Genomic DNA, 22400 nt, shown 5'->3' with positions numbered 1-22400 from the left:
GGTGTGTAGACAAGGAAGTTTAAAAGTTTCAGGTAGGAGATCACACACTTTACCATCGTACTGTGTTCTGAGCTGACATTAAAAAACCCGGGGTACATTGAACATTCAAGACATGTGTTAGATCGTTTTATATGCGCCATCATACGTACATAGTAATTGATGCTGTATTGAAACGGTAGTAAAAACGCTACATTGGATTGCAAGATGGCAAATTCCGGGGAATCTTACAGGATTTGTACTGTTGACGATATTCTAAAAATTCCAGACATGCGAACTGCTATGGAAATACTCAGGCGCTGGGGTCTCGGTACCAAAGGCCTAAAGAGTAAGGATATGGCCGTAGAAATAATCATGGACCACTGGAAGAAGAATAAGTCAACACTGCAGGCGGAAGCACCGAAAAAGGTAAGGGTCAATACGGCTAGGAATGTATGCATAGGACGGGCCTGTAAACATTCAACTGGGTAGTAGAAGGTAAATTGGAAGTAAAATGTAAAATAAAGAAGGAGAAAAGAGGAAAGAATGAAAAAGAGAGAGAGAGAGAGAGAGAGAGAGAGAGAGAGAGAGAGAGAGAGAGAGAGAGAGAGAGATGGAAGAGAGATGGAAGAGCAAAGACCGAGAACCAGAAAAAAATGAAAAGAAAATGAGGAGAAAGAAGGAAAGAAAAAAACATTGTAATATGGGCAAGGCGTTTTAGTTTCTGTAGTTTCCAGATGTTCAATTTTCGATTTTCCTTGAAATAGCACCAACAGTCATGTTCTATTCAGGATAGTTGTATCCTTGACATTGTCTTTCTGTATACACCATGTCTCATTACCTGGCGTCAGTAATTGGTAGTGATCACATTGTTCATAAAGGACAGCTGTTAAATGTGTATACCCGTTCACGTTATTACTCCCCTACATACTCGGTCACGTGCTCGTGTGTAACACATATACTACGGGTGGTACCGCGACGCTCCGTATTATTCTGTAAATGGCAAAACTAAATCATTCATAGCAACAAGGGAGTGTAAGTCATACATCAGTAACAGTCAAGGATGCTGGTTTCAATCAGACAAACTAATGAAGCTCGAGACGGCATAAGAGTACAAAGTGAAAGAGAATATCGAAACGGCATTTTTTGCAATGGTATACTTTTCCTTGCATTCCTAAATTTCCAGTTATTCACGCGCGCATTTTTCGTTGCGCTTTACCTGGATACCTACATTTTATTAAGAGCTGCATGTTTTGTTTCAGTTTTCGCTTTAACCTTTGAACTTTATCCTAAACGTAAACTTGCTCATTATTGGCCAAAAAAAAAAAAGTTTTTTAAATATCGCAAATTAGACCCGCATCAAACGAACCGAACCCGAAAGGAAATTTAAAATAAAGTAGAAAAATATTTAAATCTAAGATTTCATTTTATTAATTGTAATTGAGATTGTTAACTTTTGCATTCTATGAAATGACGTGATCAAATGTGTTACGGCTTCCAGGAAGCCAACATACAAGAGCTTCGGAATACGGAATAACGTTAGAAAGATACCATTCAGCATAAAATAAGTCGCCTATGATATTTTTGAAATATTTAATTTTTCATGAATTCTCCACTGAAATTAAAAATTACCTCTGTAATGTCTATATATAAACACTGCTATAACAGAAGCAGAACTACTTCCTGGTTTAGCGATAGAACTTTCAGACAAAATTGCGCATTGACAGTAATTGATTTTGGGGGTATACGTACAATATACACTGGTACTACCTGCTTAAATAATACACGACATATTGATTTAACCCTTATAATGAAATGCTTAAATATTTACCTTTATTCCGGCACTATGTGCACAATGTATGCAAGGCTCTTTAAACTATATTCAAGATTAAACGTTCCTTTGAGTATAGTCAGACTGGTTTTAAAGCTTCTGTGCAATGGACCAGAACGTTCAACGATATGAATTTCTGTTGCTAGATAGGTCTGTATCACAATTTTTGAATTAACCTGATGAACCAAAACCAAAACTGATTCAAACTATATACTAGTATATAACAATCAGTTTGATTGCGATCTAAACTTTAAGTATCCATGTTCTTAAAAAAAGTCTAGCTTTGCATCGATAGCTTTATAAAACCGAGAAGGCTCAGGTATTATTCGCCAGTCAGATGTGATCAGGTATCTAGTCACCTGACCGACCACGTGAGTGTTCTCCGGCTGCTTGGAAACCCTGTTTTATAACTGTTGTAAAAGCTATGTCACTATTGTCATCATTGGGTGTGTCAGAAAGATAAACGTCCGCGCTTCTCATAGAAGCTGTCACATTATTTGTTGTATTTCTTTTAAGTTTGAATATTGATGCATATACAATTTTATTTTGTTTCAATATGAGATGAATTTTAACATGTAAATAGCGTTTTCTTTAACACACGGTAAAGCTGATGTAGATGTATATTATAACAGTCGAAATTAAAATGTTTAAAACACAACTGACATGCAATATTTGCGCAATGTCATGTAACACTTGTCAACCGAAAAGAAAAAAACAGCGTACCTCAGAGAGACGTTTACAGAATACAATAAATTTTGCTTAACTTTTTGATAGTACCCATGGAAAAACAGTTGCACACTGTTTGTGTCTTACTGTGTTTTACTCGCCCTTTTTGGTGGTGTCTCCCTAGTTACCCGTCCTCTTATGGTCGTACCTGTTGCTAGGTCGTTTAACCCTTTCACCACTGAAGACCATAATGGACTCATCCATAAGAAGGTATGGTAGAGTCTACTCCAGCTACCTAGAGGTGAAAGGGTTAACAAACTAAGACATCAACAGAACACAGTTTGACGTATCTCGACAATCGCATGTATATGAAGTAAATATGTCTCATAGGTATCAACGACAGAATGATCTAATATGGGCACTGGTTTCGGACAGCCAAATGTTGAGTCGTTGCGTATTGCTTACATAGAAAAAAGGGCAAAGAATTAATAACGACTGTGCAGCCAAAGAAATGTGTTCTTTGTCTGCATTGTCGTTATTACCCTTAGCCTATATATAAATATATATACATATATATATATGAAAATCGTGTTATATAGTGACATAAGGCAATCCTATAAATTATGTAACGTGTGTAATGTCACTCCGGAAATGACGTCACAATCGAATAGGAGCAATCAATGTAACGTCATGTCATTGTGAAGCGGACGCAATTGTCATCGTTTCAGAGGCGGCAAAGTGCAATATATTCGTTTCAGATCACAGTTATACAGTTTCCTTTGTATTGTATGATAAAAAGAACCTGTCATTAGTTTCGCTTCATATTAGATTTAATAATATGATACTCGTTTTGGACTTTTCATATTTGCTTGCCCAGAGACATATAAAGCATATATGTATTATATACGTATACATCACTGGCTCGCCAACATGAACAATCCACAACTTGTATCATAAAATAGCAAAATAATGTGAAACGCTTTAGAGCACACAGAGGATTGTTGGGTTTAGTTTTATAGGCGTTCGTTTTATCGAGGTATCAAGTAGCAGCATATGCTTTTAGAAAAAGTAAAATATGGACTTTAGACTTGTCACACTAAGCTGAAGTCCGGTTTTATAAATTTTGTAAGTAATAACACTAAACAGCAATATTGTTTTTTCCATCATTAACAATTTCTCTTATAAAGTATGTACACATAGGATAAAAATATATTCACGTTGCCGTTCGAATTCTACTTATATTGCTATTCTTCTGGTACCTCATATTTACACATTTGTCCAGCCAATATTTGTTCCGTCTTATCCCCTCCTTTCGGTTTATTAGGTTAAAAGCGATATTTAACGAAATATACAATGTTCATATATGAACTTTATGCGTCCTTTTAATCAATTAAGGTATTTCCAGGAATGCATCAGTCTGCATTGAATTATTTTCGTAATAGTCATGATTAGAAACCGCTGAGACGACAACACAAAAGAAAATTCAACATTAAATTCTTGAACGATTTTGTCTGCTAAGTTCTTATGAAGAAGGGTACCTAGGGAGTCAATACCTTAACGAAAGAGAAGGGAAGTGATACAGAAAGGCTAATGATCCTCATTGTTGCAATGGGGACAAACTATCAATTTAGCTTTCTTCAATATAATACAGATAACAAACCTAAATCTACAGGGAGGCAGACACAATAGTGGCGTCGTAGAAGTCGCGGGAAACAGCAGGTGTAGCATTGTCCCAAGCCTAAAGACAATCTGAAAATATATGTTTCGCAAGTGTTTTCTGCTTCATCTATGTTATCCGTCATGACATTTGTCGTACAATCCTGGGGACTATGATACATCTTACTGAAGCAGTGCTAATATTTACTTACCCCCTCCCCTCCCTGTAACTAAGACACGACATAGCTGTGAACAAATTATTGGTTCTACCGTAAAATAACGTTTCAAGGTAAGTTTAAATTCATCCAGGTAGAACAGCTCGGCTTACTGGTATTTTTGTAATAGGAAGCATGCATCCAGGAAGTTTAATAATAGTCCCTGGAGAAGCGTCTCAACTGTGACAGATAAAAAAATCCCCTGAGAAGGACAGGCTGGATATTTTACGAATGAAAAACTGGAAATTTGTTCAATAAAGTAGTCACGTTCGTCAGGGGGATTTCATGTAAAGGGACAAAAATGGGTTAGTGTAGATTTTCATTCCAGAATATTTCATTAAACAGGTTCCAAGAATAATGTCAATATTTCACGACGAAAAAGACTAAGATTAAGAGTGAAAATGCAACGGTTTCAACCATGGACCTTCGGTAACAAAAGGATTGCTCTAACTAATTAGGTTAAGGATCCCCGTACCACTGTTTATATATAAAACACAGTGCAGTAAGACAAGGATCCTGATCAATGGTACTTCCCTGACCTAGTCTACTACAGTTCTATACTTAACAAAACAGATGGGCGGTTGATGCATGTATTTAAAACTACATTGCAATTATCCAGTGTTTAGTTTACAGTGGGAGAGGGATATTTAAGAAATTACCTGACTCTTCCTTCCATTTTATTTTTGTGATAAAATTTGTTTTCATTTGATTCGATGCCTACGCTGGTACTACGTTGATATTTTGTATTTATTTTGAGTGTTTGATTTCTCCATATTTATCACACTGTTTTATGAGTCTCCTTCTCATATTTATGTAGGAACATGGTCAGTTAATTAAGGGTTTTAACGTCATAGCAACGATAAACGCCATAGAAAATACTAGTAGATAGGGAGACTTTACTTAAAAGGAAGAGAAGGTAAGAAAGGAAAGACAGAGGTTCCAAATGAGGTAGCAATTCGGGTATTGTTTTTAATATTCCTTAAGCAGAAGACACAGAAGAAAACACTGGAATCTACAGATAGCTCCACATAACATACCAAATAAAACAACATGCTGTGGTATAAATCAGGTTTATTCCTTCCACATTGATTCCATTCAATGCAGTAGGCCACTATATTCCGTCTTTGAGTATTGCAGAGTTATCTTCTCTAGTGAGCAGGTATTGATTGTTACGTCATTGGTTTGTGTGAGAAAATTACATCGTTTTCTCAAAAATTGATGACGTTACTCACACAAAAAAATGACGTAACAATCCATACCTGCTCACAAGAGCAGATAACTCTGCGATACGCAATGACAGAATAATCATCATGCCTATGTATATTTTGATGATATTCAATCCTTATTGTTTTTCTTTTATTCCGCTTCACTGACATTAACAAACAGATTCGCTAATGGCAACCGCTTCGCAATCACCGCCGACACTCCTGCTTTTCAGCATTCAATCACACAAGTAAATAAATAAAAAAAAAAGTAATAAAGATATGCATACTGATTACTACCCGTCTAAAATTAAATATATAATACGCTTATCACTGAATAAATGCGGGTTTAAAATTGTAAGAATTTAATTTACTATTACGGAATCAAATAGCTTTGCGTTTGCGTGTATTTCTTTTGACCAACGGAATATGAATACAAGTTTAAATTTCATCACTTATCGCTTTTCCGCTTATTTTTAGGGGATTCGTGGTATTGCGTATACAAATAATTAGTGTTGTTACATATGTTCGTTTATTGATTTAAACCTTATGAGCACTATCACTATGAATGTTTAGAATTTTGTAACTCTTTTATTTTTGAGCAATCAATGTCTCTGCTTTACACCCTAATCTATTGATTAGCTTTATTCCGTACATCTAAATACGTCAAAATATATACCGACGACGATACTATTATAATGTAGTGCATTTGTTTTTATTTCTGTTGGTTTTCTGAAACGAAATATCAACCCACACCACGGAAAGATGAGCGTAAGGCGCACATATTCGATTACAACTTTGGTAATATATACAGTAGACCAAAGATAACTGACATACATTTTGGCTTTTAGTAACAGTAAATATTGACGTGAGGTGTCAGCCTAAACGTATATACAATAAAAATTAATGTATATAAACATACAAGGCTACGTAACGTTAAGTTTACAATGCGTGCCCACAATGCTTTTGGTACAGATAGACAGGCACAAGTATTAACGTCCTATCAAACGGCATTAAATATATTTAATACGTGATCCGACTACCCGCGGATATTGCCTACGTTCACATTGTGTAAGTACATAGAAACTCTGACAAACCCACTATAATTGGATTGCATAATGTGAGGATAATTACACTTGATTTGAAATACGATCTCGATAAAATACTGAAAAGCAAGCTAGTGGTAGATGAATGAGCTTCGGTCGGCCAACATTGACGATGGCGTATTTCTCTGTTAGCGTGGGCTACAACGATTCTAACGGGGGAATTTAAAATAATAATAATGACCTCTGTTACATTGACGCCCACGTAGGGGCACGAGAAATATTGACAAAATTACTCAGCGATACGTTTACAAGAATCGCTTTGACCCTCGTAGACTCAGGAATAGTTCTTTCCTTGAGGGGGAGCATGTCACACCGGTACAAATAGCCGCTTCCTACCGACTCGATTAGGGAAAAGGTATCTTTAGCTCATTCGGTAGAGCGAAAGACTAGTATGCCAGAGGTCCCGGGTTTGACCTCTAGTGGAGGCATGCAAAACAAAATTATTTCATGCGTCAGCATAATGATTAATTTACGAGTTAATTGGGTCTCTACGTTTGTGGCTTACTACATTATAAAATTGAGTCGGTCGTGTAAAACGAGAGTTGATACTAATGCAAAGCTGAAGACGATTACAGAGAAACAGGATCATGTCAATGTATGCTAGGATGAACATACGTAAAGCAACTCATGTTCAAAGGCGAGTAACCTTTTGCCTTGACCCATTTTTCTCTTTTTTTTTCTGTTCTTTTCAAATATCTACCCAGCCAATCGCAATGCAGTGGTTGTGTTACCGTACATAGGTGGCGTTGCCGCGATAGCATGGCATGTCATTGCTGGACTGTCAAACGATGGCTTACGTTTGTAATTGACATTTCAGGTGAAACGATCTTCTCCAGCAGTCAACTTTTCATAGGGGACATGCAATCATTTACATATCAACAGGACAACACAAACCTTAATTGTTAGCAGCAAATACAGAATACTGTTGTGTGTGGGCAGGTATCTTAAATAAAACTCAGTCAAGACATATCTTAGCGTAAAGATTGTAGGACATTTTTGATTGATTGAAAGATATTCAGGTTTCGTCTTATCTACATCATCATCTGCTTTGAATTCAACAAAAGTTACCTGTGCAGTAAATTAATGTTTTCGTTTCATTATGGCTTTGAAAGAGTAGAATTCGGTTTCATTAATGTTTAAAAATGAATATATATATGTACCTTAAGGTATCTTAACATATAAGTAAAAGACGCATATGCATGTCTCATCGGTTGACCATGAAAGGTTCGGACAAGACTAGGCCTGCTGTAACCCTAGTGCATGTCTTAATAGCCGGCGAAATATTTGAGGCCCCTGCAGAATTGGGAGTTTTCTTCAGTTTCTCCTGCTTATAAACAGCAATGTGTTGTGCTCTGGCGTCCGTACTCTTTACTTTCGGAGGGACATTTTTACCTCCCTATTCTTTTTTTTCTTGAATTTATGTCCTTGCCTGTTGCGAGGAATTTAAAAATCTACAAGTACACATGAAGTCCTCAGTCGTGCAAAAGATTACACAAACAGGCAAAAGGGGCCTTAATCTTTCACCTGAATCATTTGTTAGCCAAGGACACTTTATTGAAGATTAAGGATCCTTGTCCAACTGTTTCTCTGCTTTTCGTTTATAGAGTAACCTCCCCTTAATTTCGTTTTGGAGATATAGCTGGAGCGTAGATAGGCTGGAGCACTTCCGTTGACCAGACAGCTCATTCAGTTAGAGCGACAGTATTTGGTCACACTGTTTTGTTCCCATCAGAATATGTTGTCTATTGTTTTATTGCTGAGTTAATCTCTATTTTATTTCATAAAAGTCACGGAAGGTAAGGTTGTCTTTTCAGAAATGTTTTATAAAAGTTATAGTCAAGCTGGGAATGTTTGTTTCCACTGCATAATAAAATATTTTGGCAGTGATACGGGGACCCTTAAATGAGATTTACCAATTAACTCTTTCTGTGATCTGTAAGCTCCATGTTGTTTAGGTGTCCCAATATTACGGCTGTATACCAGAAGCATTGAACCTGTTGTTATCCTCAAAGTAGGTCAAGGTAACCCTTTAAAAGAAAAGTAACTTCTTGTCCAATTACATGACCCTTTCTGGAACGTTTGATCTGATAATAACCTGTATTTAACCTTCATCCTAAATTTATAAAAAAAACAAATAGCTGGTCTTGTACAGAGCGTGGTTATAAACTTCAAAGACCAGGCGTTTTAAGTTTTGAACAGATGTGAACCATGTATCATTAACAGTGGGTCATGGTAATTTATTTGAGCTGGTGAACAGGACGTGTTTTTGTCGTTAAATTATGAAAGGATCTGGATTGATGTGGAAAGTATAACACTATTATGATAGTGTAGATAATGTTACTTAGAATATCTCCAATTCATTTTATCCCATTTTTCTCCTATAGGATCGCAATGGACTCTACGACGCCATTGCTGATGACGTTCAATACAGGAAACGACTCAGAGCTTTCTATGATCAATTACTGGAGTATATCAGTTCTCTTCCCAACAACTATCGAAGGGACCTGGAAGGTGTCTTTCCTAATCTCCAAAAGACCATCGATGATAAGAAACGAGACGTAATTTCACCAGATTGCACTGTCCTTATCGCTGGTAAGCTGTCTGGAAATAAACAAAGAATGGCTGCCAATTTAGGACTCCTGGTAGCTATCACCTATCCGTTTCATTGTTTGAATGAATTTACATTTATATAAAGCTTACCGGTGATCGTCATTTCTAGTCCCTAATTGGCACCCATCTTAATACCGTTTTTTATTCTCACCAGACCCAATTGATTTCCCATGTGTAAATATTGAACTAATTACAATAAAATCCATTACGTCATAAATCAGTTGTGTTATTAGGTCAAACTTAGAAAAAAATACTGAAAGATTTCTGAAAGGCCAATCTGCATTACATGTAGAAATATGTATGAGGAGTTGTTAAGAATTATGTAAATTGCATATTTGTCCCTATAACGTTGACTTCATATATTGGGCTAAAATGATATGGAAAACACAATGCCATATTGTGATAGAATTTTTAACAGCAGAGACACACACCTAGATAAAACGAAATGGATATTTTCAAATATGTTTCTTTGCGAATTTAAGTAATTCAGTAAGATGCTAAATAGAAAATGCACTTAAGATATTCAAAAATATCAACAACACAGGCAAAATGTTACAGCTATATTGCCACTGTTTCTGTTTCAGCTACATTGAAGATGTTGACATAAATATCCATACACTGTTTTAAATGCAGCTGTCATGTCAGTTTTGACAAAAAACATCCACACCACTGAGATAGGTACGCCTATATTGTCAGTGTTGACACCAATATTCACAACGCTGTCCTATGTTTAGCTATATTGCCTGTGCTGACAACAATATCCACCAGCTGTAGCATGTATAATAAAATATGTTTGGTGGTTTGCAGGTGAAACAGGTGCGGGAAAAAGCAGTTTCATCAATCTTATTCTGCAGGTCGATTTACTGCCAACGAAACAGCTGAGGTGTACAACGACTATTGTAGAACTGAGGAAAAGTTTGGACGGGAAAAAGACGGCAAGACTATATTACAAACTTCAGGAAGGCGAGCGGAAACCGAGACCACCCAACGAGCTGCTGCTTGACAGCGAAAATACTATACGCGAGATCCAAGCGAAAATGTGTTTCGAGGAGGATGGGGAAACCCCATACGAAAGAATCGAGATCACGTGGCCCTTTCCTGGACTCGAAGTAAGATATGATTTAACATATTCTATATATTGTTGATATTGTTTATGTGTTATAATCGCTCTGTAAAAGAGCCTTGACCTTAATCGCGATGTGCATGTCAATACGATTTTTTATTAACTTGATGTTTCTAGAAGTATACCTATGGTTTAAATCTTACTCCTTAAAATAGTGTTTGTCTTTAATAAAAACAATTCTACCATTTACTTTCTGTCGATACATAAATGTATTTACTCCTGAAAGTAAATAATTATCCCGGATTTCGTCATTGTTTTTTTCTTTTTTTTCTTGAATTTATCATTTCATATATAGACTTCATCACCATCGGATGGAACTCATAGTCATTAAGGGTCGATAATAAATTATATTGATTCGGTATTTTATAAAAAAAACCCAGCAGGTCACAATTCGTATTATAATATCAATTCAATTGTAACGTCCACTGCTCTCTGCTTTCATACGTTCAATCATAAAGATAGAAAAAACAATTTTATTTCTCATTTAACAATTGAAGGCCTTATATATAGGTGAATACGTACCTGTATGTGGTTATGTAAATAGGTCTAAAAAGTGATATTGACGGAGGCGAACCACTTTCGTACGTATTTATATCAACTTCAACACTTCAACAAAAGTTCTTATTTATATGCAGCTTTGAGGGACGGGTAAATTCTGTCGAAAAAGTAGACTTCATGTCCCTTTGAAATGACATGAAATCGATCTCCATTTGATAAGACTTAAAATGAAATAAATTGCGAGTTTAGCAGTTCAAGCAAAGCATTAATTGACCTTATATCTTCTTAAAGATAATTTTATTATGATGGTTTTCAGGATGGCATCGTCCTTGTAGACACTCCTGGAATAGGAGAAAAAAGACAGATGACCAAATTAGTGGAACGATACCTTACCAAATCATTCGGGTTCATCTACATACTAAACACCGCTAACGCCGGAGGAGTTCAGAAAGGAAGGGTGAGCTTTTATATTAAATAACAAATGGAGATACATTTATGGTGATAAAGTAACATTACTACATTACTATCCAAAACTCTAAAATATCGAGTTTATGATTGGAGTTTTTGTGTAAAGCTAGCTATCGCATATATAGTAAGCGTGTCAATTCATCAACGCGCTAATTCGAATTCAAATTTCAAAATTAAAAAGTTCAAATTCGATAATACACTTAGATTTAACGTAATGGCCAAACTTATCCATGCCAACCTGACGAATCTTATTCCGAACACTAAAATGTGTATCCGCTGAATTCAGTAAGCTAACCGTATTTTGTGTACCTGTATAGTTACGTGACTTCCTGAGAATGGTGGTGAATGCTGCTGATGATGACTTTAACCCCGCGTCCACAATGTTTATTGGTAATAAGTGGGACCAGGTTCCCGATAGAGACAAAGCCGAGGTCGAGAACGGCATCTTCACCAAACTGGAAACCTGCTACCCCGGACTTCGGAGGGACCAGATATACTATATCTCTGTCACTGATGTAGGTGCTCCTTTTATTCCATATGTCACCTACATTTGTTTTTAAATATATGGGGGATTTATTTTTGTTGATTTCTTCGATACTTTTTAACAAAAAACAAAAACATATTTTTTTTCTTAACCCAAATACAAAATAGTTTAGCAAAATGATAGCGTTTGAATATTCAACACATATTCAAAAACTTAACATAATGGTAAATGTCGAAACGTTTGGTATATTCAAAAGCTAGAAATAATGTTTATGTAATAACTGTCAGTTTGGAGAGGTTTATCCTTTCAATAATAATTCTTACTCTATGAACTTAATAATTATTCTAAATAAATAAAATGAGAAAACATTAAAACTTAAATAAACTTTAAAAAACATAAATGAATTAATAAATTTAAAATAACAGTAAAGAAGAATAGGTCTTTATTTCAACCCATTCTCCCCGAAACCAATTATAGTTTTAACCTATAGTCACAAGACGTCAGTTACTTCCCGACACCAATTATAGTTTTAACCTATAGTCACAAGACGTCAGTTACTTCATTATTTCGATCCATAGACCCCGAAACGAGTTATAGTTTTAACCTATAGTCACAAGACGTCAGTTACTTCATTATTTCGATCCATAGTCCCCGTTTTAACCTATAGTCACAAGACGTCAGTTACATATAATGTACTTCATTATTTCGATCCATAGTTTAACAGAAATTTTGTTATTTGATATTTGCTTCACACGTTGTCTCAGAAAGCAGTTAGTTTATCTTTGTTTAAACCCATAGTCGCAGAGTTCATTTGTAATGGTATCTTTGTTTTAAACATGTAGTCCGGGAACCAGGTGTTAGTTTATCTTTGTTTTAAACATGTAGTCCCGGAACCAGGTGTTAGTTTATCTTTGTTTTAAAACATGTAGTCCCGGAACCAGGTGTTAATTTAATTTTGTTTAAATCCATAGTCCCAGAGTTCATTTGTAATGGTATCTTTGTTTCAACCAGTAGTCAGTTATAATTTTATCTTTGTTTAAACCCATAGTTCCGGAAACCAGTTATAATTTTGTCTTTGTTTAAACCCATAGTTCCGGAAACCAGTTATAATTTTGTCATTATTTAAACCCATAGTCAAGAGTTCATCTGTAATGGTACATTTGTTTCTAACCATAGTCACAGAAAGCAGCTATTTACGGTGGAATGTCAGCTCCGCACGTGGAAATGCTACAGGGAATGGAACGGTTTCTCCCAGCCAGCTTGAGGAACAAGCTGAACATTCACTACAGGTATGAATATATATATTGCACACGTGCATGAATATGATGGCACGTGTAAAACACACGGTTAGCTGCATATGTACATGTATGAGTGAATAAAACTCGAGTATAACTGTAAGAACACGTGGATAACTAGATATACCCATAAGTGAATAATCTCTTATTTAACTATAAGGACACGTGGATGCATGTAATTATATATACACATAAGGGAATAACCTCGTGTATAACTGTAAGGGTACGTGGATAACTATATATACCCAAAAGTGAATAATTGCGTATTTAACTACAAGGATACGTGGATAACTATATATACCCAAAAGTGAATAACCTCGTATTTAACTATTAGGACACGTGGATAACTATATAAACCCATAAGTGAATAACCTCGTATTTAACTATAAGGACACGTGGCAAACTATATATACACGCATACATGAATAACCTCGTATTTAACTGTAAGGACACGTGGCAAAATATATATACACCAAAGTGAATAACCTCGTATTTAACTGTAAGGACACGTGGATAACTATATATACCCATAAGTGGATAATCTCGTATTTAACTGTAAAGACACGTGGATAACTATATATACACATAAGTGAATAACATCTTATTTAACTATAAGGACATGTGGATAACTATATATACCCATAAGTGGATAATCTCGTATTTAACTGTAAAGACACGTGGATAACTATATATACACATAAGTGAATAACATCGTATTTAACTATAAGGACACGTGGATAACTATATATACCCATAAGTGGATAATCTCGTATTTAACTGTAAGGACACGAGGATAACTATATATACACATAAGTGAATAACATCTTATTTAACTATAAGGACATGTGGATAACTATATATACCCATAAGTGGATAATCTCGTATTTAACTTTAAGGACACGTGGATAACTATATATACCCATAAGTGGATAATCTCGTATTTAACTGTAAGGACACGAGGATAACTATATATACACATAAGTGAATAACATCGTATTTAGCTATAAGGACACGTGGATAACTATATATACCCATAAGTGGATAATCTCGTATTTAACTTTAAGGACACGTGGATAACTATATATACCCATAAGTGGATAATCTCGTATTTAACTTTAAGGACACGTGGATAACTATATATACCCATAAGTGGATAGTCTCGTATTTAACTGTAAGGACACGTGGATAACTATTTATACACAAAAGCGAATAACCTCGTATTTAACTGTGTGTACACGTGGCAAAATATATATACACAAAAGTAAATAACCTCATATTTAACTGTAAGGACACGTCGAAAACTGTATATACACATAAGTGAATAACCTCGTGAATAACTGTAAGGACACGTGGATAATGATAAACACACATAAGTGAATAACCTCGTGTATAACTGTAAGGACACGTGGATAACTATATATACACATAAGTGGATAATCTCGTGAATAACTGTAAGGGCACGTGGATAAGGATAAACACACATAAGTGAATAACCTCGTGTATAACTGTAAGGACACGTGGATAACTATATATACACATAAGTGGATAACCTCGTGTATAACTGTAAGGACACGTGGATAACTATGCATACACACGTAGAAGTGAATAGACACGTGCTCTTTCTTGTAATTTAGGTACTTGTCACAATGAAGTAACAAAACACGCCTACAGGTTAAACTTTTTTTTTTAAATTAAGGATCCCCGTACAACTGCCAAAAATTGTAGCTACGAGCTGTACCCTTTTTACTAATACGGCAAACCCATACCTTGAGAAATCGAATAAAAAAGAGAAAATGTAGAAACAAACCCAATTAACAAAAGCGTTCTGAGAATCGAAATGCCACAAGGTCTGAGCGGGATTCGACCTACGATCTCAATACTGGTACTTTAACGAACTGAACTACCTTGTCAAGAGTGGATCCCTCTGGCAAAGATGTACATCTGTTACATCAATATCAAAAACGAAATTAATGGGAGATTATTGCATGCAGAAAAAAATACCGAAATTCTTTATTTCAGTCGGGTAGATATTTAATGTTGCTGATGTGCTGGACAGTTTAAACATAACAAACAAACACAACTTTTCACAAAAAAAACACAAATTCACAATATCATGCATTTAAGGAAAAATCATTGTTCGGATTTTTTTTTTAAATAATGATTTAGCATAGTGTTTAAGTTCATCCGAGGTAAACAGTGTCTGTCAGTTTGCTGTAAAATTCACTTTTGTTTCTTAATGTTTCAGATTTATGTCCCAAGTTCTTAAGCGTTCCTTGTACTCCGTGAAAGTCGCAAAGGTCATGGCAGTTCAAGGAATGGAAAAACAGAAGGAGCGTATTGAATTGATCAAACGCCAGATGGAAAAGCTAGAACGAGAAGCAAGGTACAGTGTTGGTGAACTTCGAAAAGAACTTGATGATGAGGTCGACAGGCTCTACACAGAAACAGCCAACTATCTTAGATCCAAACAATTTGTTGACAGAATGTTCCAGTGGGCGGAACGTGATTGCGCTCGGGTTAATAAGGAGTGGAATAGAACTGCTTCAGAAGCTAGCGAACGTATTGCAAGTCGTCTCGCGTCAGAAATCAACATTTGGGAAAAAAACAAAAAGATCACTGCTACCATCAAAGAAAAAATCATCAAGAAATTCAAGAAAGACTTCGAACTGATGGAGAATCAAATTCAACAAATTGAAGGTAAGTAAAATACGTAATCTGATATATTCATGTTATGATCTGTAAGCTGCGATTTACAAGGTAAGTAAGACAGCAACAAATCAAAGAAGAGCCGTTAGAATTTCTGTCTACCTATTTGTATACAGTGACGTGCCATTCGTCTTTCACATGAACCCATTTTTCCCATTGGATTCCTTGTAAAAAAAAACTTGTTTCGTTTTTATTGGTCAATCGATAATGACACTGAAAATGAGTGTTTTTATTTCTTCCTTATGTAGGCGTATTGCTGGATGGTGACACTCGAGCTGTAACTGATCTCCACAAATCCATGAAGAGGCAGGCCCCTGTCAGACAGATTTGGAAGAAGGCAAAAGCCGGCGACGACGATGAGAGTAATGTAAAAGGGCTAGGCGGGGTCGTCAGCAGTGTAGGGTCCATTGGTCCGGAAAAGACAGTTAAATCTATCTTCAGAAGTTACAAGGCAGACTCGGCAAGACAAAAGATGACCGATGCCACGGACAAGTTCATCCAAAGCATCTTCGAGAAAGATGACCTGAAGAAAAAGCTCAAACGATTCATCGGAAAATTTGTGAAGGGTATCGATAACATCGCCAAAATGATTCCTGAATTTGTGAGGGCTGATACAGAACTCATCAACAGAATTTCAAGTGAAATGGACAACATGGAAGACAATTTGCGAAACGTTTTCCCACAACTTCTCAGGCATAGTTCTACATTGCAAGGACAGATTGATATGTTCTTCGTCCACGCCATAATGGAAAGAGACTTCCGGTTGCGAGATGTAGAGTATAGCAAGGCTGATATCCTCGGAAGTGGATCATTCGCAGACGTGTACAAAGCGAAGCTTAAGGTTACCAGAACGCCGATGACCGTAGCCTTGAAGGTATCAAAGGATCCTCTGAAAGAAAACAATGTGACGGACATTCTGTTAGAAGACAGGACATCCAGGTTAGTACTGAAAACCGTTCGTGCACATCTAATTGAAGTTCTTGAAAATATAAATCCCCATAAATGTACTGCACCCATTGTAATAGTTGGGATTTGTTTTTATTTACCTCTTCTTCTAACTACCTTTTATCTCGTAGCATCTTGCTTGTCAACATCTCTCTTATGGATTTAATGTTGAACGTTCGCCAAGGTGAGAGAGGCAATGGGATTTGTCCCATGGCCGGTACATACCAAAGTCCTTAAAATAGTAGCTGTTCTTCCCTGCTTAACATTTATTATTTAGGATAATAGCAACTGGTTCACCAGTTATCAGTATAATGTGATATTGTGAGCTCGCCAACTCATCAACGCGCTAAACTGTTCAACTTTGATAATACGCTAAAATGTGTGTCCGCTAATACCGGTGATACAATAAAGGAATCATAAATGTATCATATTATTTATCACGAAATACCACGGTTATAATTAGATAAGTAGATACATTGTTTTTCCCAGCACATGGCTCGTCTTAAGATTGGTCACTCTTAACATTACATGTACTTATTTTGTCAGAACGCACCCTACGAGTATGCACTAATTCACATGTCGACTCAAATAAATCCTTAACAGATAAACTTCATTTATACAGAGGACGTATAAAAATACAAATTCGTATTAACGTTAATTCAAATGTTTTACACAGAGACCTGAAACATCCCAACGTTGTACGTTACTACGGGGCAGTCCTGAGGATGGATGGCTCCGGAAAGCATAGTAAGGTCTACTGGATGATGGTACTTGAGTATTGTACGGAAACTCTGAAGTCCCTGTTCATTGACGGGGAGTACGCGAACCCAGGGAAGTGCCCTGTCTACTCAGAACAGGTGGAAGCCATTGAAAAAATGTCTTCGTACTTCGTTCAGATCTGCGATGGCGTTTCCTACTTTCACCAAAAGGGATTCGTTCATCGAGACCTGAAATTAGAAAACATTTTGGTAAGTATTCTAAGTGAAGAATTCAATGATTACCTTTCCGGAACACCCTGTTGTACAAAATGTATTCTCCTTCTTCTTTTCCAAAGGCCTCCTTGTAAATCATTCATTTGTTTATATTTTGTCTTATCTTTATTGATTTTTGGTTCGAATAACTGTTGTGTATTCCGTCTTTACGTATTGCAGAGTTATCTGCTCTTGTGAGCAGGGATTGATTGCTACATCAATAGTATGTGTGAGAAAATTACGTCGTTTTCTTAAAACATTATGACGTTACTCTCACAAACAAATGACGTAACAATCAATATCTGCTCACAAGAGCAGATAACTCTGCAATACGAAAAGTGTTTCTTAAAACACTAAAAATACGAAATGTCAACATATTTTATCGTACAATACAACGGTTACTATGTTCAATTTCATATACTTTTGAGATGTTTTCTTTACTTATTTATCAACTTTAACAACTGAGACTTATTGTAAAATGGTCTGGGTTGAGTGCTCAAGTGTCTACGCTGCGCCGTTCAAGTGAGGTGTACAAGAAGATACGGTCCTGACACAAAACAAAACCATAACATCTCCAGCACATTCGCACGCATAAACGCATGTGCAAATATGACATATGGCTGACCATCCAGATAAAGCTGTTCTTTCGAAAATCGTATTGATGGATACAGCTGATCGGATATTTGAATTGTATATATATGTACTGTAAAGCGCTTCAGAGTTCGTTATTGTAGCTATACCAAATGTTGTACATTATATATTATTAAGTTTTAAGTATTTATAAAAACAAGAAGTCGCCTGTATTTGATATAACGTTTGTTTGTTACGGTAAACATGGCATTTGATCTATTTCATATCTCCCCCGTATCCTCGCACTAGAACTATTAATGGTTACCCTAGTAATATATATATATATATATGACATTGCTCAGTTAGCGCGTTTTCCATTGTTATCCTCTGATATTTAATAAATATTTTTTCTGTTCGTTTCAGATTGATAGCAAAAATATTGTCAAGCTTACCGACGTCGGGTTGACTAAAGAAGCCAAGTCAATCTCCGGAAGTATTGTCGGAAGTCCCGTGTACATGGCACCAGAAGTTCTCAATGCTAAAGGAATCTACGACCGGAAGGCTGACATTTACAGTCTGGCTATCATTATTTGGGAGATGTGGTACGGAGTAGACGCAGCAGAGCATATCCAAGAGCAGCTCTTTGGGACACTTGAAAAGGCAGTAGGGCAGGGCCTGCGACCATCATTTTCCCTCTTGCACAAACCCCCGGAAAACTGGGAACGTATCATCAAACGTTCGTGGGAATTTACCCCCGAACTACGACCGGAAGCCAGTGAATTGAAAGAGTTTTTTGCAAAGTTCCTTACCCACTAAGCCACACCGATGTGAACGTCTGATTCTTTAGTAAAGCGTATCTTATCCTATCAGACAATCTATAATAAGTGAGACAGAATGTCACCTGACAACGGATATTTTCCGTTCATTTTTTATGAGCTCAATACACACTGATTAATATTGTTTTAAGTTTATTTCAAGTAAATGCTTTTTTACATGTTTTTACACAGTTTTGATTTTAGTGATAATTCTATTTAAAACCTTTAAATGTGCAATCACCTGTGTGTGTTTCATTCATTTTTCACTTTCGTGTGTTCATTAAATTTAGATGAAAAAAAATATAGCTAAGAGACATCTTACTTTTTAGTGAGGAATACAGGTTAAAATATGTTAGGAGGCACGGTAGTCCAGAGGTAGGACGCCGGGCTCGTGACCGAAGGGTTGCGGGTTCGCGCCACGGCACGGCAATGTGTTGTAACTTTGAGCAAGATTCTTTCCTCCGTTTGTTCCAGTCTACTCAGCTGTAAATGAGTACGTGGCTTGGCAGTGCTAGAATTGTTGAATGCCAGCTGTTAGCGTCGAAATGGCAGCTCCGGCTGTATGCTCCCCAGGGAGATGAGAAATGTATTGACTGGTTTCAAAGGCCCTATAACCACGGATAATAATTTGTGAACCGCTTCGAGACGACCTACGAACTAGGATGTGATAAAGCGTTATATAAGAACCTCCAATTATTATGTGTTTGAATAGAACATGAGTAGCAGGGTAGCGAGACTTAAAACTTGGATTGTCAACGGTTTAATGGTTACTAGGACGGAACACCGCGACCCGGTTACTAGGTCGGAACACCGCGAACCGGTTACTAGGTCGGAACACCGCTATCCGGTTACTAGGTCGGAACTAGGTCGGAATTATAACATACTCTTTAAAAATTAGTAAAGGATTATAACATACTACTCCAAAATGAGCAAAGGATTATAACATACTTCTTAAAAATGAGTAAAGGATTATAACAAACTACTCCAAAATGAGTAAAGGATTATAACATACATCTTAAAAACGAGTAAAGGATTATAACAAACTAATCCAAAATGAGTAAAGGATTATAACATACTACTCCAAAATGAGTAAAGGATTATAACATAATTCTTAAAAAAGGGGAAAGGATTAAAACAAACTACTTAAATAAGTAATGGATTATAACATACTCCTTAAAAATGAGTAAAAGATTATAACATACTACTCAAAAATGAGTAAATGATTATTACATACTACTCCAAAATGAGTAAAGGATTATAACATACTACTCCAAAACGAGTAAAGGATTATAACAAATTCCTTAAACGAGTAAAGGATTATAACATACTCCTTAAAAACGAGTAAAGGATTATAACATACTTCTTAAAAACGAGAAAAGGATTATAACATACTCCTTAAAAACGAGTAAAGGATTATACCATACTCCTCCAAAAAGAGTAAAGGATTATAACATACTCCTCCAAAACGAGTAAAGGATTATAACATACTCCTTAAAAAAGAGTAAAGGATTATAACATACTACTCCAAAACGAGTAAAGGATTATAACATACTTCTTAAAAATGTGTAAAGGATTATAACATACTCCTTAAAAACGAGTAAAGGATTATAACATACTACTCCAAAACGAGTAAAGGATTATAACAAACTCCTTAAAAACGAGTAAAGGATTATAACATACTACTCCAAATTTAGTAAAGGATTATAACATACTCCTCCAAAAAGAGTAAAGGATTATAACAAACTCCTCCAAAAAGAGTAAAGGATTATAACATACTACTCCAAAACGAGTAAAGGATTATAACAAACTCCTTAAAAACGAGTAAAGGATTATAACATACTACTCCAAATTTAGTAAAGGATTATAACATACTCCTCATATCCTGATATCGTTTTCTTATTTATTACCCTTATAATTGACTTTTCAATGATTGCAGGCCTAGGGCATTACCTATTGAAATGTTGTCCCCTTGATACTTAACCTTGAGTTTCATTTTCTACAGAGGACACTTCTCTCGCTAATTTACAATAGAATCATACTAATGCATGCGATATTTAGAATCGGAGGCCTTTTAAAGTCATTCATATTACAGAACAGCTTTCACTGCACCAAATGTGTTTTTTTATGAGAATAAATCATAAAATATTTTCAAAAGTATATCTATATGTATTAGTATATTTCATTTTATTTATAGAATTATTACTTATATTTAGTCATCGATTTTAATAAACAGTTGTTTTTCTTTTTTCCTTCTTTTGTGTCTTTTTTTCAAATTCTGAAAGTCGTGTCTTTGGAGAATATTTTCTCATAAAAGGTATTTACAATAAGGTTGAAATACCAATGACATTTCAATATCTCAAGTCTACACTGTTATTTCAAGCAGTTTTGGAAGACTAATGTCTGTAAAATCTACTGATTGAGGAAGTTTATTTTACACTACGCCAATTTGTATTTCTGTAATCATTATTATATGTACATATGTATATATATATATAATCAAAGTGGTTTTGTTTTGTCATTTTTTGTTCTTTATTTTGCCAAAATGTTATAGTTAATTTTTAATTCAGAGATTAATTAGTTTTGAAATTATTAATTAATTACCTTTAATTTGACTAAGGACTATGGGTGGGGAATATATCATGTAAATAGTCCTAATAACAGCTGTAGTTGGTCAAATATAATTGTTGCATTTTTTGTGTATTATATTCATATTTTTAAAATCTTATTTATAAGTTAAGATGGTGACAAAAATAAAATAAAAAAAATGATGGACAAATTTATCAAATTCTGAACTGATAAAATCAATTATCACATTCATCAGGTGAGTGAAAACATTGAGATATTTTTCGGTGCAGCGGAACAAATTCTTGATACAAACTATAAAAAATGTAAAACCTGTAGAGAGCGTAAAAACATATCCTAATAACTAAATCCACTAGTTGTGGCAATGGTCTAGGGGTAGCAATTTAACTCGATAGATGATAGATGATATATCGTAAACATTTCTACTAATAGACATGGTAGTACTGGTATATCGTGAACATTTCTACTAATAGACATGGGAAGACTGGTTTATTGTGAACATTTCTACTAATAGATATGGGAAGACTGGTTTATTGTGAACATTTCTACTAATAGATGTGGGAAGACTGGTTTATTGTGAACATTTTTTCTAATAGATGTGGGAAGACTGGTATATCGTAAACATTTCTACTAATAGATGTGGGTAGACTGGTTTATTATGAACATTTCTACTAATAGAT

At 35.5% G+C, this 22400-nt stretch overlaps 1 protein-coding gene across 1 annotated transcript; it reads left to right on the top strand.

The window, feature by feature from the left end:
* The first annotated feature begins 10 nt into the window (after positions 1–10).
* On the top strand, positions 11–19675 carry LOC110460624 (tyrosine-protein kinase Fer-like). Its single transcript, XM_021513647.1, has 10 exons — positions 11–405; positions 9037–9244; positions 10070–10371; positions 11200–11340; positions 11669–11866; positions 13012–13124; positions 15376–15827; positions 16085–16775; positions 17458–17749; positions 18746–19675. Exons 1-10 carry the CDS (start codon positions 205–207, stop codon positions 19136–19138), a joined length of 2991 nt encoding a protein of 996 aa, XP_021369322.1. The 5' UTR covers positions 11–204; the 3' UTR covers positions 19139–19675.
* Positions 19676–22400: the final 2725 nt, after the last annotated feature.

The sequence above is a fragment of the Mizuhopecten yessoensis genome, unplaced genomic scaffold, assembly GCF_002113885.1.
Source record: "Mizuhopecten yessoensis strain PY_sf001 unplaced genomic scaffold, ASM211388v2 scaffold10441, whole genome shotgun sequence".
In the NCBI taxonomy this organism is placed as follows: Eukaryota; Metazoa; Mollusca; class Bivalvia; order Pectinida; family Pectinidae; genus Mizuhopecten; species Mizuhopecten yessoensis.
Note: the sequence above shows the minus strand (reverse complement) of the source record. Positions and strands in the feature narration are given on the sequence as shown.

Bases quoted from the DNA above. Each gene is read 5' to 3' on its own strand.
- LOC110460624 (XM_021513647.1), top strand. From the start codon at position 205: ATGGCAAATTCCGGGGAATCTTACAGGATTTGTACTGTTGACGATATT. The intron at 10,372-11,199 runs GTAAGATATGAT...GATGGTTTTCAG, and splicing joins GGCCCTTTCCTGGACTCGAA to GATGGCATCGTCCTTGTAGA. The intron at 15,828-16,084 runs GTAAGTAAAATA...TTCCTTATGTAG, and splicing joins TCAAATTCAACAAATTGAAG to GCGTATTGCTGGATGGTGAC.